The 15,060-nt window shown below is 42.5% G+C and overlaps 1 protein-coding gene across 8 annotated transcripts in view; it reads left to right on the plus strand.

The window, feature by feature from the left end:
- Ada2b (Transcriptional adapter 2B) overlaps positions 1 to 15,060 on the plus strand; it is a 153,178-nt gene that overhangs the window by 56,339 nt on the left and 81,779 nt on the right. For all 8 annotated transcript variants that reach the window (XR_010858488.2, XR_010858487.2, XR_010858489.2 and 5 more), the window contains one exon: positions 7,246 to 7,463. Coding sequence is in view for 4 of the 8 variants with exons in the window: in XM_067135259.2 (XP_066991360.1) it covers positions 7,246 to 7,463 (218 nt within the window). In the remaining 4 variants the exon portion in view is untranslated. The remainder of the gene's footprint in view (positions 1 to 7,245; positions 7,464 to 15,060) is intronic.

Consider the following 15,060-nt stretch of genomic DNA (forward strand, 5'->3'; position numbering starts at 1 on the left):
AAACATAACACAATAATAGCAAATAACATTTACCACTCATGACCATTAAATTTCAGTTTAACCTGACCTTCAGTTTTATTATTATCATTAGTGCTGACTATTAACTTAACCAAAAATCTGAATTTGACATTGAATCAGATGACACTACCTTGTATTAATCCAATGAAATGCGTAAAGTGAAATATACTCTGAAATTCAACATGTCAAATGTGACGTAATTTTGCCCCACACAAAAGTTCACACATTTGAAATTAATTTCACGTAAAATTATCTTTTATTGGAGAGGTCTATGATATATAATAGCATTCTAATCATTTGGAGGGACATTTAAAACAATATCAGAAGACACTCAGTGACTAACTATGCTAATAGAGTCCAACAAATCATTCGTTCACAATGTAACAACACTACCATTACCCATAGGAAAGAAGAATGAAAATATTGTCAAAAAAACTAAACTAATAGAAATACTACCACCAATGAAAAAGCTAGTACTGTTTCTACAAAGATGAACAGGAAAATTATTATAAAAGGGTACTTTAAATTTCTGATAGAATTGGATCTCGCCGTCAATGAATGAAACTGCTCACATGGTGATCTGCTTACATGGCAATCTGCATCCAGTCGTTATCTCCCCCATGTCAGACAGTGCCTAAATTTTAATGCTGCATGTTGACAGCGAAGTCCATTTCCAGATTCTCGTAGATCGCTCTTTCAGAAGATGGGTGAGACATCCTGGCGAAGATAATTGAGTATGTAAAGGTCCTCTTCTTTCTTGTCTTGATGAGAGCTGAAACTGCCAAAAAAAAAAGTTTTAGAATGTGACCACACACATGATCACGTTGAAATTATCGTAGAATGATACTAACTTGACCTTGAAAATCTGTTGCACTCGAAGAACGTTGCAATAGGAAGGGGCGTTTAATACTGAAGCACAGGTATTTATGCGTTTATACTGGGAGGTGTGTCCTTATATTGCGTCGTAATTGGACATCATACCTTCACCTGATGGGTTCTCATTGTTCGAGAGAGTACTGTATCGAGAACATTTGCCACGCGCTATCAATTGGGGCGGCCTTGAGAAATTCCAGGTAGGTCAAATGACTTCAGCTGGCTGGTCGATTGAAAAATCAATACACTGTCCACCCTACCTGTTCAAACCGGTTCTCTGCGTGAAGACACGACTGAGTTGAAATAAACTTGTAACATATCACCCTAAGCGATCATGTTCTACGCGGCCTTGTCCTCTACAAGATTCCGTACAGGTCTTCATGCAACCCTTGTCGTGATTTCTGTCTTCGCATATGTTACTTATATTTCGCGGGCTGGACATTTTGCGGGATACGTACACTTGCCCAGAGTTACGGTCCCGGGCCCGCTTAAAACTTTAGAAGATGAATTCCTTTCTCTCCACTGGGAGTTATGTACTGTTCGAGCTGGTGGCTTCCTTATAACCTGCGGTCGGCTCTGTGTGGGTCGGTTTCCAGGAGTCTTTTCCCTCTTGTCACGAAACCAACAGGTACGCTGTCGATGGCCCTTTCGTCCACATATAAAGCACTTTTGTGCATCAAGCTGTCGATACTCTTCCCAGCATTTGGATTGTTTGTGCCCCATTTTATTACAGTTATAACATCTGATTATTTCGCAGACTTTTATTTCTTGCGCGTTACTGGCACCCTCTGTTGTTCACTTTGCCCTGCACTTCTCTGAAGTGTGACCCGGTTTCTTACAATATTTACATATTTGTGGGCTCTTTTTCTTGGGTTTTGTAGCCCTACATCGCAGGCTACGTGTCCTTCGCGATTACAGTTAAAACATACCACTCTCTTGTAAGGCCATGTCCTGATGGCTTGGTGGTTGCAGTTGGGTTTCGATTTCCCTCAGGTGGCCTATACCCACTCTTGGATCCTTTCGATCTTATTTGCTGCTTAGCCCTATGTAAAATTATCGCAGTTTCTTCCTCCTTAGCTATGTCTATTGCTTGTTCTAGTGTTTGTGCATTTCTACTCTTTATTAACTTTTGTATTCTTTTGTCATGTAACCCTTGTACGAAACAAGCCTTGATTAATCGCCGAATAAATTGTGCTTGGTTTTCCCCTGCCATTTGAAGCTCGTCTTGAATCGCTTGTCACGTAAGTTGGTCCCGATTTTGTCTATTCTGTGTGCCCACTGCGATATAGTTTCCCCTGGTTACTGTCTGGCCGCGAATAATTGACACGCATAAAAATGTACCATTCGCTTTTCACAGTAGTACTATTCTAATGCCGCCTTGATTTCTGCCCAAGTTCGTACATCTAATCTGACTAACAATTTGCTTCGAGCCTCTTTGGTAATCTTTGTTAAAATTAATTTTGTAAAACATCTCCCGTTTGTCTAGTCTCTCTATTTCTAATGCTGTTTCTACCTTTTCACAAAATTCTCTTAACCTAGTCAGTTGTGACCCATCAAATTCTGTATTTATAATACGTATTACCTCAGTCACTGACATATATTGCTCAGCATGCATTAACACTTCCTCATGCTCATTTACATGACTGGGGGCAGGACTGCTCGAATGAGAAGACCCTTCCATTATAAAATGGTTTCAACTCACCCTATTGATGACCGTAGTTTTCGGAACTGAGCTTGCTTGCTGCGCGTATACTGGCTGCCTCTCAGTGCGAGTACAAGTACTCTTCCTCTCCTTGTGGGGTACAGGACTCCGCTACTCAAACAAATACAGTTAATTTAAAGAATCAATTTGCAGCCTAATACTCTGGAACACTCCAACAATCACAGTTACAATAATGAAGTTTCCTTGAATTCATTAATTAGTGCATTACCCACACATACCTGACACCATTTATTTAAAGTCCACCTGTCATATCCTACGAACTGACAGGCTAGGGACTGGAAATTGTTCTAATGCAACTACAGTGATAACACCAGTTAAGGGTGGCTTAATGCCGAATCAACTATATTGAAATATTAATGAGAACACTGTGTGTGTACAAATTTACACATATACAACTTTATACAAATGGTAAGATTCGTCATGCTGCTAGGGAACTTCCTACTTTACACACATTTGATCTGATTAAGCAGTCTTTGGTTCCTTATCTTTACTCAATTATTACTTGTGAATACTTATCTTCTGAAAGGAACGATAGCTTCCATGATGTCTTCTTTCTTCAGGTTATGTGATCACTCGGTCTCTTTAACACTCACTAGTTTCACTTACTTCACTCACATTTACCCAAGAGAATGCAGTTCTATTACCTCTTAATTGCTAATGTCTGTACGATTCCCCTGGTGTTGTACTCAGTAGATGTATTGGATCTTCTTCTTCCGTGGTTACCTCTTCCCATCTGTCCGCTCTGATATCCATAAAGTCTTTGTCCCTGCTCGAGTCTATCACATGAATACTCCACTCCTCTGATGTGAGATTTCCCTTGAACGACTTCCGTAAAGATTAGTGACTATTTGGTGGGCTCCTCCAGAGATGTTCACTTGTCTTTAAAAGGAACAGCCAATGTCCCTTACAGTCACGTCCCTTAAATAAGTGTCTTTATGTTGCAGTTACAAGATAATGCGGATCAGATCCTTGCCCAAATACTTGTACTGTTCCCTGGTTGCCTGTTGCTACCTGAAGGGCTTTCCTTTCATACCCGCGGCTTCAACTAACCCAAGTGTTGTTCCGACCCTCAACTCCATCATCCAAGTGTAGATGATTTTGCGGCAAACTGCTTAAGAATACTTGTTAACAGTGACTGGTAATCACTGACGCTTTGACTGTTAGGTTCTGACTCCGAGCTCTTACTTGCTTACCGTCTCGCGGCCTGACCGGTTTACTGTCCTGCTGGACTTCCCTCACTTTCTGCTCCCGACTGATGCCGACTCTCCTCCCGATTTCTGTTCCCAACTCTGCTCTCGCTACCAACTGACTTCCTGATCTTTTGGTACCTCCTTAAGTTACCTTTGTGTGTTCTCGAAACTACCGTGCCCTTTCGATTTCGCACTTCTCGTGATTCTGATTTGTCATTTTCTTATTGGTCGGTAGCATCCCTTCCCTGATGAATTTATAATCTCTCAATTATTCTAGACGCTTGAAGAGCTGAATATTTTCCTGTATATGTGCGTTCTCTAAACTTCGCTCTGTTGCCCTTTTGACTGTGTACACATTGTGATAAGGGAGTCACAAACATCCTGTGTGTACCTAAATATTTCACTATGCCTGGTTGACTGTGTGACTCTTTATTTTACATTACTCTTTGTACTAGGAGGTCGCGGTTCGATTCTAGATCGGACCGTTTGCTCAGTCATGTACAGACTGCGGGAGGTGCCGTGTCAGCGACACGACAAGTCGGGCGCATTGCATCTTTTGCAATATCGTGCATGTTCTTTCTTGATTGTTTTCCTGTATTCTTTAATGACTTTTCTTAGCATACTTTGCACACTCTTGCAGATCTTGCCTTATGTTCTGTTTATCAGAGTTTCTATTGCTCAGAGACTCAGGACACCGCGATGCCATTGTAGCAATGAGCGGGAAAACCGAGTGCTTGCTGCTCTTCAAAACAGCGTTGATATTCTCTCTGGCAAGTATCAGTGGTCACATCTAGCAGTAGTATAAAGAATTGTATGTAATGCTGTCATTCATTTTTACTAGAAGAGTCATGGACGTATTTCCAGCATGTATTGATGCAGTTAAGAAAATTGAGCCCGAGCACTGCTCCTGTACTCTACGAGTATATGACAGTAAATAAGGGAGCTGCTCAGGCACAGTGTTGAATATGTTGAAAGATAAAAATGATTTCTCTTGTGTGTTATAGAGAGTTGAATCAAAATTTTAACATTTTGGGGTATACCAGCGTTGTAAAATTTTCCATCACCATTATGAAGATTGCTCATTGTACTGCTAAATGAAGATGGGACCATTTTCATACCTAGTAACCATGAAATATTGCCCTAACTTCACTTTATACTGCATTATCACACTTCCCTGATTGACAGTATTATAATAGAGATGGAGTGTTTTTTTTTTCTTTTTCTTTTTTTCTCCAAGGTCCAGTTGGTCATGAAATTAAAACCACAGTGAGAATCTGATGAAGCCTTGCGCAGATGTGTTGAATGGTGTAGCTAAATGTTGCAAATAAAACCTTTTTGAATTTCACTGTGGGTTTAATTTTGTGACCGATTGGACATCGTATCATGTTTCTAAGAAAAAGTTTGATGATGCTATGCTCTAATGCAACCAAATTTTGCTCTTGAAGTAGGTTAAATCACATTCACCTACGCCTGTATATGCCGTGAGGTAACTTGCAGGTAACTAATGGCATGTGCGGGCATTGATATAACCTTCTTCTAATTGACGGATACGCTACGTGGAATGCATTGTATGTGTACAGTTGTGTTACAGTTATTGTTCCATATCAAGAAATGTCAAAAACCATTGAGAGATAAATTTTACATAAGAACCATTTTCAGCTGTTATGTTCTGCCATTGCGACAGTTGGTGAACTTGGTCTCACTGCCCAGTACTTGAGTGGGTGATCTACAGGGTCTTTTCTTTAGCATGCTTGGCAGCACCATTCAGAGCATGGCACGGCTGGCGCAATGACACTCGGTCGCTAGCCGGTATAATGCACGCTTTTCCTCCCCACTACTCACGGCAATTCACACTTATAGAAATCCATTTCTAGTGAAAGTCTAAAACGAACCTGGCATTACATTTGATGCTCAAAATGTTGTTTCTCAGTTGTCAAACACGCCTGACACCTTATAAATAGTTTTGCAGACACTCGACGAATCTCAGCTCGTGTGATGTTTGAAATATCTTGTGTAATGTTCTCTGGGAGTTCTTCTCTTGTGTGAGGATTGTTCACATATACTTTTCCCTTCAGCATCTCCCACAAGTAATAATCACAGGGATTTAAATCACGAGATCTAGGGGGATAATTAACCACACGATCTTTGAAAACTTCCCGTATTACCCTATGGACGGCAGTGTGTGCCGTCGCATTATCTTGCATAAAGTAATCATTACTCCTTTCTTCTTCCGTCAGCTCTTGAAAGAATGGTCTGAGAATGAGGTCTATATATCGATCAGCATTTATTGTTTCGTGGAAAAATATAGGCCCTATAATTCTGCGAGCACTTGTTGCGCACCAAACTCCTATTTTTACATCATGAAGTAGACGGATATGCAGCTAGTGGGGATTTTCTGCACACCAGTAGTGATTATTTTGATTATTTACATAGCCACTTAAGTGTAGCCATGCTTCATCACTATAAAATAAAAGTTCTGGGTCAACATACCCATCGTGAACTGACTGAAGCAACCGGTTACAATACTGAACCCTAGCGAAACTGTCAGGTCCTCTTAAATATTGGGCAGGGGTGGGTTTGTATAGTTTTGCTTTTAACAGTTTTGTTGCTTTGTGGGCAGAAGATAATGACAGATTAGCCTGTACGGCGAGATGCGACAGGGATTTTGTTGGAGTTCTTTCCAAGAGAGCTCCTATTTCTTCAAGCTTTTCCTCTGTTAAAACAGTTCGTCTCTTGCGTGATTTCTTGTTAAGTATGGACCCGGTGGTACGGAACTTCTTTACTAATCTACGTACCGTACTCCTGTGGGGAGGGAGAATTCCAGAAAATTTGCGAATGAATCGAAAGCGGCATTCTGTATGAAAAGAATGCTTTGCGTAGCACAACACAGTGAATACACGCTGTTCTACTGTATACATCACTCGTTAAACACATGATTAGTATTCCTACAGAAACTATGCTATTTTAAAGCGAACACATTGAACACACTACCAATGCTGCAGATGAACTGAACTATTGCTGTGTGTGAAGCAATGGTTATTGCTACCATACTGCATTAGATCCTCTTAGCCGGTCATGAAACAATATATCTCTCAGCAAATGAGTCACCCGGCTGCGCTGTTGCCTTCTGTGCGTGTTCTCCTGACACACGGAGCAGGCCATAAAAAAGACCCTGTATGTAGTTATGGAAGTCTGTGCCAAGGTTTTGTGTTTAGGCCACACTGTTGAAAGGATTTTCTCAACCTCTCGGGGAAACTGAGAATTTTGAGTGTTGGTCTTGACAGCTTTCTGCATCTTTATTTCATCCCTGTTTAAAAATACAACTTTAATCATCATTCTGCCACATATTCTATTAAAAGTTGAAATGTGGATGTAATTTATTCTCACTTTGCAAACCATTTGTCATTGCTGTTGCTGATGAATTTGTCTTTGTTGTTACAGAAGCCAAAGAAGAGTACATTGCCCGATTCATAGAGGGAAATATTGGCCGGTTAACATGGCCGGCTGCAGCTAGTTCAAGACCAAATTTAAGTGATCAGACAAGTCCTGATTGTGGTCCCTTGTCTCCAACACTTACTGCAAGGTTGCCTCCATTGGATGTTACTCCTGAGGAGGCAGCTTTACTTGGCTATATGCCTCAAAGGGATGATTTCGAAAGGGTAAGTGCTAGTTGCACCAAGGAGTGTATAACCTTTGTGATACCTGTCATATCTGAGGTTTTTATATGTCTGCATAGGATGTCATTTGTGTAACATGAAGGATTTCATATTGTTGGCAAGGACTTGCAATAAGTGATTCATTTTAAATATCTATGATGACTGATGGCCAACTTACGAAGATGAGAACACAAGGATAAAACACCCTGGATAAAGTGATAAAAAATTACAGTTATTACGCCATAAGAAACTGAAGATATATCTCCATTGTCCATTGCATTCTGTGGTACCAAATATTGACCAGCTATGAAAGAGGCAGAATATTGACTAGGCGTCATGGAAAGAATGGTACTGTGATGGTCGTCAGCATGAATAGATTGGATTGTGTTTCAACTTGAACATATGAAAACTGTTTGGCATTGAGCCAATCTAGAAAGTAGCCAGGAAGAGACCCAGGGGACAACCTAACAAACGCCCATCGTTGGATGTGCTTTTGAATGGTCGGCTGTTGAGAGTGCTCTTGCATTATCGTAGTGATAAAGTACAGTAGAAGTCTGCAATAGCGAGCATGGCATATAATGAGAACCCCGGTATAACGACAATTTTTGTCTGTCCCTTCAGAATTCCTAAATTAAACTGTGTATTATCCTTCGGTTACAGCGAGAGCCCTATCACTGACGCATCCGTTATTACGAGCGATTATGCGCGCACAATTTTTTTCCGTTACCGATATTTATGCACCCAGTCATTATACTGCATGCGATTGATCATCTTTGGTATCGTTTTCTTGCTATGCCCACTAGCGAGCTCTCTCGTCGACATTCAAATGCAATGTCAGAGTCGATTAGTAATACCCGTCGACTGCTGTTCCGTAAAGAAAATTAAACGAAATAGAACCTGTTTTCATAATAAATGCCTAAATAACGTGTCCGATAACAGTTGTTAACTCGTTAAACATAAAAGCTGAATAAATGTTCACTAAATTTTAATGCTAAATACTGCAATTAAGTAAGAATAGGATACACCTCAAGATATGGCAGTGTGTGTCATTGATTACAGAGGTTAGTTTATATTTTTTCGCATCCATGAAATTACGGAAAGGCTATTATCATGTAAATTTATAGCAAGAAGGTTGTAATTTCTCTACTGACGCTTGAAGTATGTTCTCATCATACATATAGCAGAGGTGCCAAGAGTTACGGATTATCCGTAATTATTACCGATTTCCCCTGCCGATTACGGCTTTACAGTCCAAAGGTAAATTGTTACGGAAAAGCGACATTATAAGGAAAATATAATTTCTACGGAAAAAATAAGGAAACAAGGAGAATTAAATCTTTTCGAGTATTGGTACTCGACTCTCTTCGTTTCAAATTTTGTGAGTTGGCAATGATACTTATTCGATCGTCATCGTCACTTCCTCTTGCTACCCGTGAGCGTCGTGAAATTCATTGTGAATGAATAACTCCACCCTCCTATTCACTAAAAAATGTAATCCTGTATTATTGCAGTATTAAGTGTACCTGACATTAAGTCTCCCACAGAAAGAGTTGTCAGTGTTAATAGGAAAAAACAGAATGAATTCAGGCCTACAATAATCACGTCTACACTGGAATCGCTTATTGTTCTTAAGGTGAAAATGTCCTCACATGGATTGCGGTTTGGTATAGTGTGTTGGACCTTCTGTGGTTGGGAGAGGCTGAATACAACCACAGGTAATCCCTGCCTGTCGTAGAAGGTGACTAAAAGGGTCATGTGGCCATGGTCCCCTCTTTATTTTTTTTTTTATTTTTTTTCGAGGGTCAGTTGTCCATTTCAAAATCTTTGATATGCGTGCTGCTCGGAGATGGACCTCCTACAGGTGTGACTACGCTCGAAAGCCCGTGTCAGTAACTATCCAGGAAGCTGCGGGTGGGAGTGTCATGTACCCGGGCAGTAGTATCCGCCTGAAAACAAAGTTCCCCGCACAGCCGAATGCCAGGACATATTAATTATTTTTATTTCCTTTTACGTATATTTAGTGCTCTGTACATGCTATGGGGTACATACTATTGCGGGTGACTGGAGGGAGTCCTTGTGCTCATTGCCTCAGTCCTCCCGTATTAGGCATCGTCCAACATCGGACCCCGGGCAGTACCGGCTATGACCATGCGGGTATTGCCTTGGCTGCCTGGTTCAGCTATAGAGACCCCTGATCGGAGTGGGTGGCATTCGGGGAGGATGATTGCGGGCATGGCGTCGAAACCACTGCCGCCTCAGGTAGTTCGCTACCCAAGTCTTTAACTTTTGATTCCCTAAGTGGGGCAACCCCTTGGGAACAAGCGCAGCGTATTAGTCCGGGTTCCAGCTTCCCTAGGTTCCTGGTCGCTACCAGAACCGATGGTCACGACTTCAAGCTGGTTAAATCCATTCTTTTCAGTCAATGCGTTGTAGGTGTATGCAGAGAACTTGAGGACCTTAGGAAAATGAACGATGGTGGTTTGCTTCTAAAGACGAGCACTGCACTCCAAGCATATTGGTTGCTTAAGTGCGACCACTTTGGCGACATTCCCGTCAAAGTGGAAGAGCATAAAACCTTGAATCTGGTTCGTGGAGTTATTTTCCACTGTGATCTCGTTCTGAACACTGACGAATTGATGGAAGACATGAAGCACCGTGGCGTGACCCACGTCCGGCGTATCACACGCAAAGTCAGCGGTGAAGACGTTGCCATGAGCGAATTCATAGTCTCCATCAAATTGTCAGTGTTGCCAGAGAAAGTCAAGGTAACAACCTATCGTTGCGATGTGAGGCCGTACATCCCACCTCCTATGCGGTGCTATCAATGGCAGAAATTTGGACACATGGTATCTCGTTCGAATTAGTCTGTGTGTGGTACATATGGAAGAGTAGTTCACGGCCTGGAGGAGTGCACAACTCTGTACAAGTGCACTAACTGCTCTGGTCTTCATTCTCTTCGAGATCGGACCTGTCCGACCTGTCTGCGTTTGAAGAAGATCCAGGAGATCAAGACCCTGGATGGTCTTTCTTGCCAGGAAGCGTAAGTTTAATTCTCTGAATGCCCCGGCCAAGACATTAGACTTCAGCATGATAGCACAGTCTCTCCCAGGTTCGTAATTTTTCATTGCAACACCTTCCCAGAAGATCGCTGCGGCTAACAGGTTCGATGAAAGCCACGCCTATGCTAACGGAGTTGGCATCGTCGACCAGGACTGGGAAATCACCTCCCAGCCTGTCTAAACAAGAATCGACGGCGGGGAAGAAGAGCGCCCTTACCAGGCGTTCTTCAACTTCTCCTACAAATGGGTCCTTATGCCCTCCACCCGGAGGGTCTGATTCTGCGCCAGCGGGTTTTCCTCCTGGAAAACCTGCACACTCCCCACGTAGGAAAAACCCCGTCCCCGGACTACGTCGAAGAAATTCAAGGCATTTATGGAGCCTTTATCTCCTCCTTCAGATGGTGATGTGAGTGTAGGTTAGGTAGCATTACACTGCTTTTAACCTAAATCTCAGAAGTCCACACCCACACTATGGCACTGTTACAGTGGAATTGTAATTGTTATGACAGGCATCTTGCGGAGCTACGTCAGCTCATTAGTGAGTACACGGCGAGTATATTCTGTATTCAGGAGACAAACTTCAGACCAGGTCATCATACGGTCTTGAGGAATTTCAGACTATACTCGACAGAACAACAACATTCTCGCCGGGCTTCTGGTGGCGTTGGCATTTTTGTCTGTTCTGAAGAGGTCCCATTAAGAACCCCGCTGGAGGCAGTAGCTGTTCACGTTCCACTGCCTGTCGTAGCAACAGTGTGTAATGTTTATTTTCCACCAGGCCAGCCTCTTGATATAAATGATGTCACTGATCTTACAGATCAGCTTCCACCTCCCTTCCTCTTATTGGGCGATTTTAACGCCCATCACCCCATATGGAGCTCTGAGATGCCTTGCCCCTGGGGAAGAGAGCTGGAAACATTAGTAACGGAACTGGATTTATGTATTTGAACACAGGGAACTAACTCGCTTCAGTGTACGTTACTGCATATATTCTCGTATAGACGTAGGTGTATGCAGCCGAACGCTGTTCCGGAGGAATACACGCGATGATCTGTATGACAGTGACCATTTTCCCATCATCCTTACTTTGTTGAAACAAAAATTCGTCGAAGCTCCCCCTCGATGGATTCTTAAATATGCTGATTGGCCAAAACACGTATCACCAGCTGTCTATAATGACGGTATCAGGCGGAGCATCGGCGAGGAAATAACTTACGTCACTCGAGTTATTTTTGCTGCTGCTGAGGAGTCCATCCCGTTATCGTAGACAGCCTACTGTGGCCAACTTGGTAACATTTAAGAAACTCCGTGCTAAGGCGCGAGTTCTTATTCGCCAATGTGAGAAAGCTTTGTGGGAGAGATATGTGTCATCTGTGACGTCACATACTCCATCATCTCAAGTGTGGACTAAACTTCGACGTATTTTGGGTATTCAAAGATCATCTTCTGTACCGGGAATTTCCATTGCAGGCAGTGTCGTCACTGAACCCCTCTCGATTGCTAACCATCTAGCTAGTCATTTTGTGGATGTATCTGGCTCCGGGAATTACCGTCGTGATTGCCTCGCTCTGAAGCGGGAGGCAGAACGTCATCACCTTAGTTTTGCCACTCAAGCTTCAGAGGACTAGAACGTCCCCTTTACGGAGTGGGAACTCCGCAGCGCCTTAGCGCTTTGCAAGAATCGTCTCCTGGACCAGACAACATCCATAACCAGATGTTGAAACACCTTAGTGATGATAGTCTACTATATCTCCTTCGTGTGTTCAACCGAATCTGGATAGAGGGTGATTTTCCGGCTATGTGGCGAGAGAGTATAGTCATTCCTCTCCTCAAGCCTGACAAAGCTCCTAAGTATGCAGGAAGTTAGAGACCGATTTGTCTTATAAACTACCTGTGTAAGCTATTTGAGAGGATGGTAAATCGCCGACTTGTGTGGTGTCTGGAGAAACAAGGACTCTTGTCCGAGTACCAGTGTGGTTTTCGAGCCGCTCGATCGACCACTGACCTCTTGGTACGCCTGGAGAGCTCTATCCAGGATGCGTTTCTCCGCAAACAGCATTTGGTAGCTGTTTTCTTTGACTTAGAGAAGGCCTACGACACCACATGGCACATGGTATCCTTCAGTCCTGCATCAATGGAGATTCCGAGGTAACTTGCCGGTATTTATTGCAAATTTTTTGTCCCTCCGTCTATTCCATGTCCAAGTAGGGAGGACATATTGGCAGTATCACGTTCAGGAAAATGGACTCCCACTGGGATCGGTTCTTAGGGTGGCGTGCACCATCTTGGAGTAAATTACTACGGAAGTAGCGTTTACTAAAGAAGTCCATACTACAGAAGTAAATTACTACGGGAGTTATTTACTCCGGAAGTAACGTCGGAGAGTTGAAGTACAATTTACTCTTTTAGTTACTACTACAGAAGTAGCGCTCGTTACTCGCGGAGTAGTGCTGTGTTCGTGTATCTTCTTTAAAGAAATCCAAATAGATAAGGTTATGTGCGTTAGGAAACGGGGGAAAAACGTAAGCGAAAAAGATAAATGCTTGTTAATAGAGATAATGACGATCTATGCAAAGGATATAAGGTGTAAGAAACACAACATAAAGATGCTGGATAAGAAAGGAAATTCATGGAAAGTCGTGACGAAAGAATTCAATGCTTCGAGTGACGGAAAACGCAGTGAAAAGCAAGTTAAGATTCTGTAGAAGGACTTAAAAGCAAAGCAGAAAGTCATGGGCACGCGGGAAAAATTAAAACTGATGGCGGTTTCTTCATACAGATGGCCTACATCCACAGCAAAATTTTTCCATTTTCACACCAGGCAAATGCTGGGTCTGTAGGCCCTACCTTAAGGCCACGGTCGCTTCCCAATCCCTAGGCCTTTCCTGCCCTATCTCTGCCAGTGCGACATTAAGCAAATTTAAAAAAAAAAAAAAAAAAAAAAAACAACCTCTTCCGATTTCTGAAAAGTTCACCGTTGTCACCGAGAGGGCAATAAATGGGAATATGCGCGCAGTCACAGTCAATTGCACCCACGACGTGTGGAAACCTGCCAACGTGAACAATATCCTTTTATTTTCCGAACGATCATCATTTGCAGGCGTACCTCCCTCTTAGCCTCAACTACTGCTTTAACTACGCGATGAAAGATACGGCTAGCAGTTGTGCGGTAAACGCTAATTAGATCACCGGCAACTGTACCGTACTGAAATGTTCCGGTACGAAACACTCGTAGGGCACACAGCAACTGTAATTTTAGAGATACAACAAAATTAAGAGAAGAATTCAGCTGTAAGTGATCTCCAAGTAGATTTAGAAGGAAAGTAAAGGATTCCTTCCTAAGACCAAAAACGTTCCTGAAACTCGCCGTGTTCACATTACACGGCTATCGCCTTTCACGCACTGTAGGCCTACGCAGTATTACATTTCCCATCGTTTACTGCGTCGAGATCGTCAATATAATATAATATAATATAAAGTAATCCATAAACACGTTTGAAACGTCTTTCCTCTCATATACGGCACGATACTATCATTAGTCAACAAGTCTAAACTTAGCTTACTCCATGCACGACGTGAGAGTAAATTCTAACCTATATTCGTACGTTATTTACTTCTTTAGTAATATACTACAAGATGGTGCTCTTCAACATTTTACTCTTGTAGTAATTTAGTCCAGGAGTATCTGACAGGACTAAAATACTTCGGAAGTAATTTACTCTCGTATGGAAGTCGCCGAATGCTGACTTCAAGAGTACTTTACTACGGAAGTAGAACTTACTCTTGGTTGGTGCACGCCACCGTTAGTGTCACTCTGTTCGCCATTGCCATAAACGGTATTGCCACTGCTGCTGGTTCAGCGTAATACCATTGCTATATGTTGACGATTTTGCTCTGTACTATAGTTCGCGTAATATGGCAGTTGCAGAGCGACAATTACAGCAAGCTATTAGGTGATTTGGGCAGTGGACCTTAGAACATGGCTTTCGGTTTTCCACCACAAAGACCTCTGTTGTCCACTTTTGTCGTCAATGTACACTTCACCCTCCTCCTGAACTTTATCTAGGAAATGTCGCTCTTCCCGTAGTTGACACTTACCGATTTCTTGGGCTCCTTTTCGATAGTATATTATCGTGGGAGCCACACGTGCAGCAGCTAAAAGTACAATGCACTAAGAAGCTGAATATCATGAAGTTTCTTAGCAGCACTAATTGGGGTGCTAACCGCACGGTGCTCATGCGATTCTATAGGGCACATATTATATCCCGGCTAGGCAACGGCAGTGCAGCATATGGCTCAGCAAGACCATGCATCGTTGCAAAGCTGAACATCATCCACCGCAGCGGGGTTAGGTTGGCGATGGGAGCTTTTCGTACAAGCCCCGTTGCTAGCCTGCTCGCTGAGTCTGGTGTGGCATCATTACACCGGAGCGCCAGCAAATGCTTCTCAAATTTCTATAAAATACTTTCCCACCTTGTCAGTACTTTTACATATTTTATTATACCTAATTCCCGTACATGTTTCGAGGCCAGTTACTCTTT

Source organism: Anabrus simplex, chromosome 1 (assembly GCF_040414725.1).
Source record: "Anabrus simplex isolate iqAnaSimp1 chromosome 1, ASM4041472v1, whole genome shotgun sequence".
Taxonomy (NCBI): domain Eukaryota; kingdom Metazoa; phylum Arthropoda; class Insecta; order Orthoptera; family Tettigoniidae; genus Anabrus; species Anabrus simplex.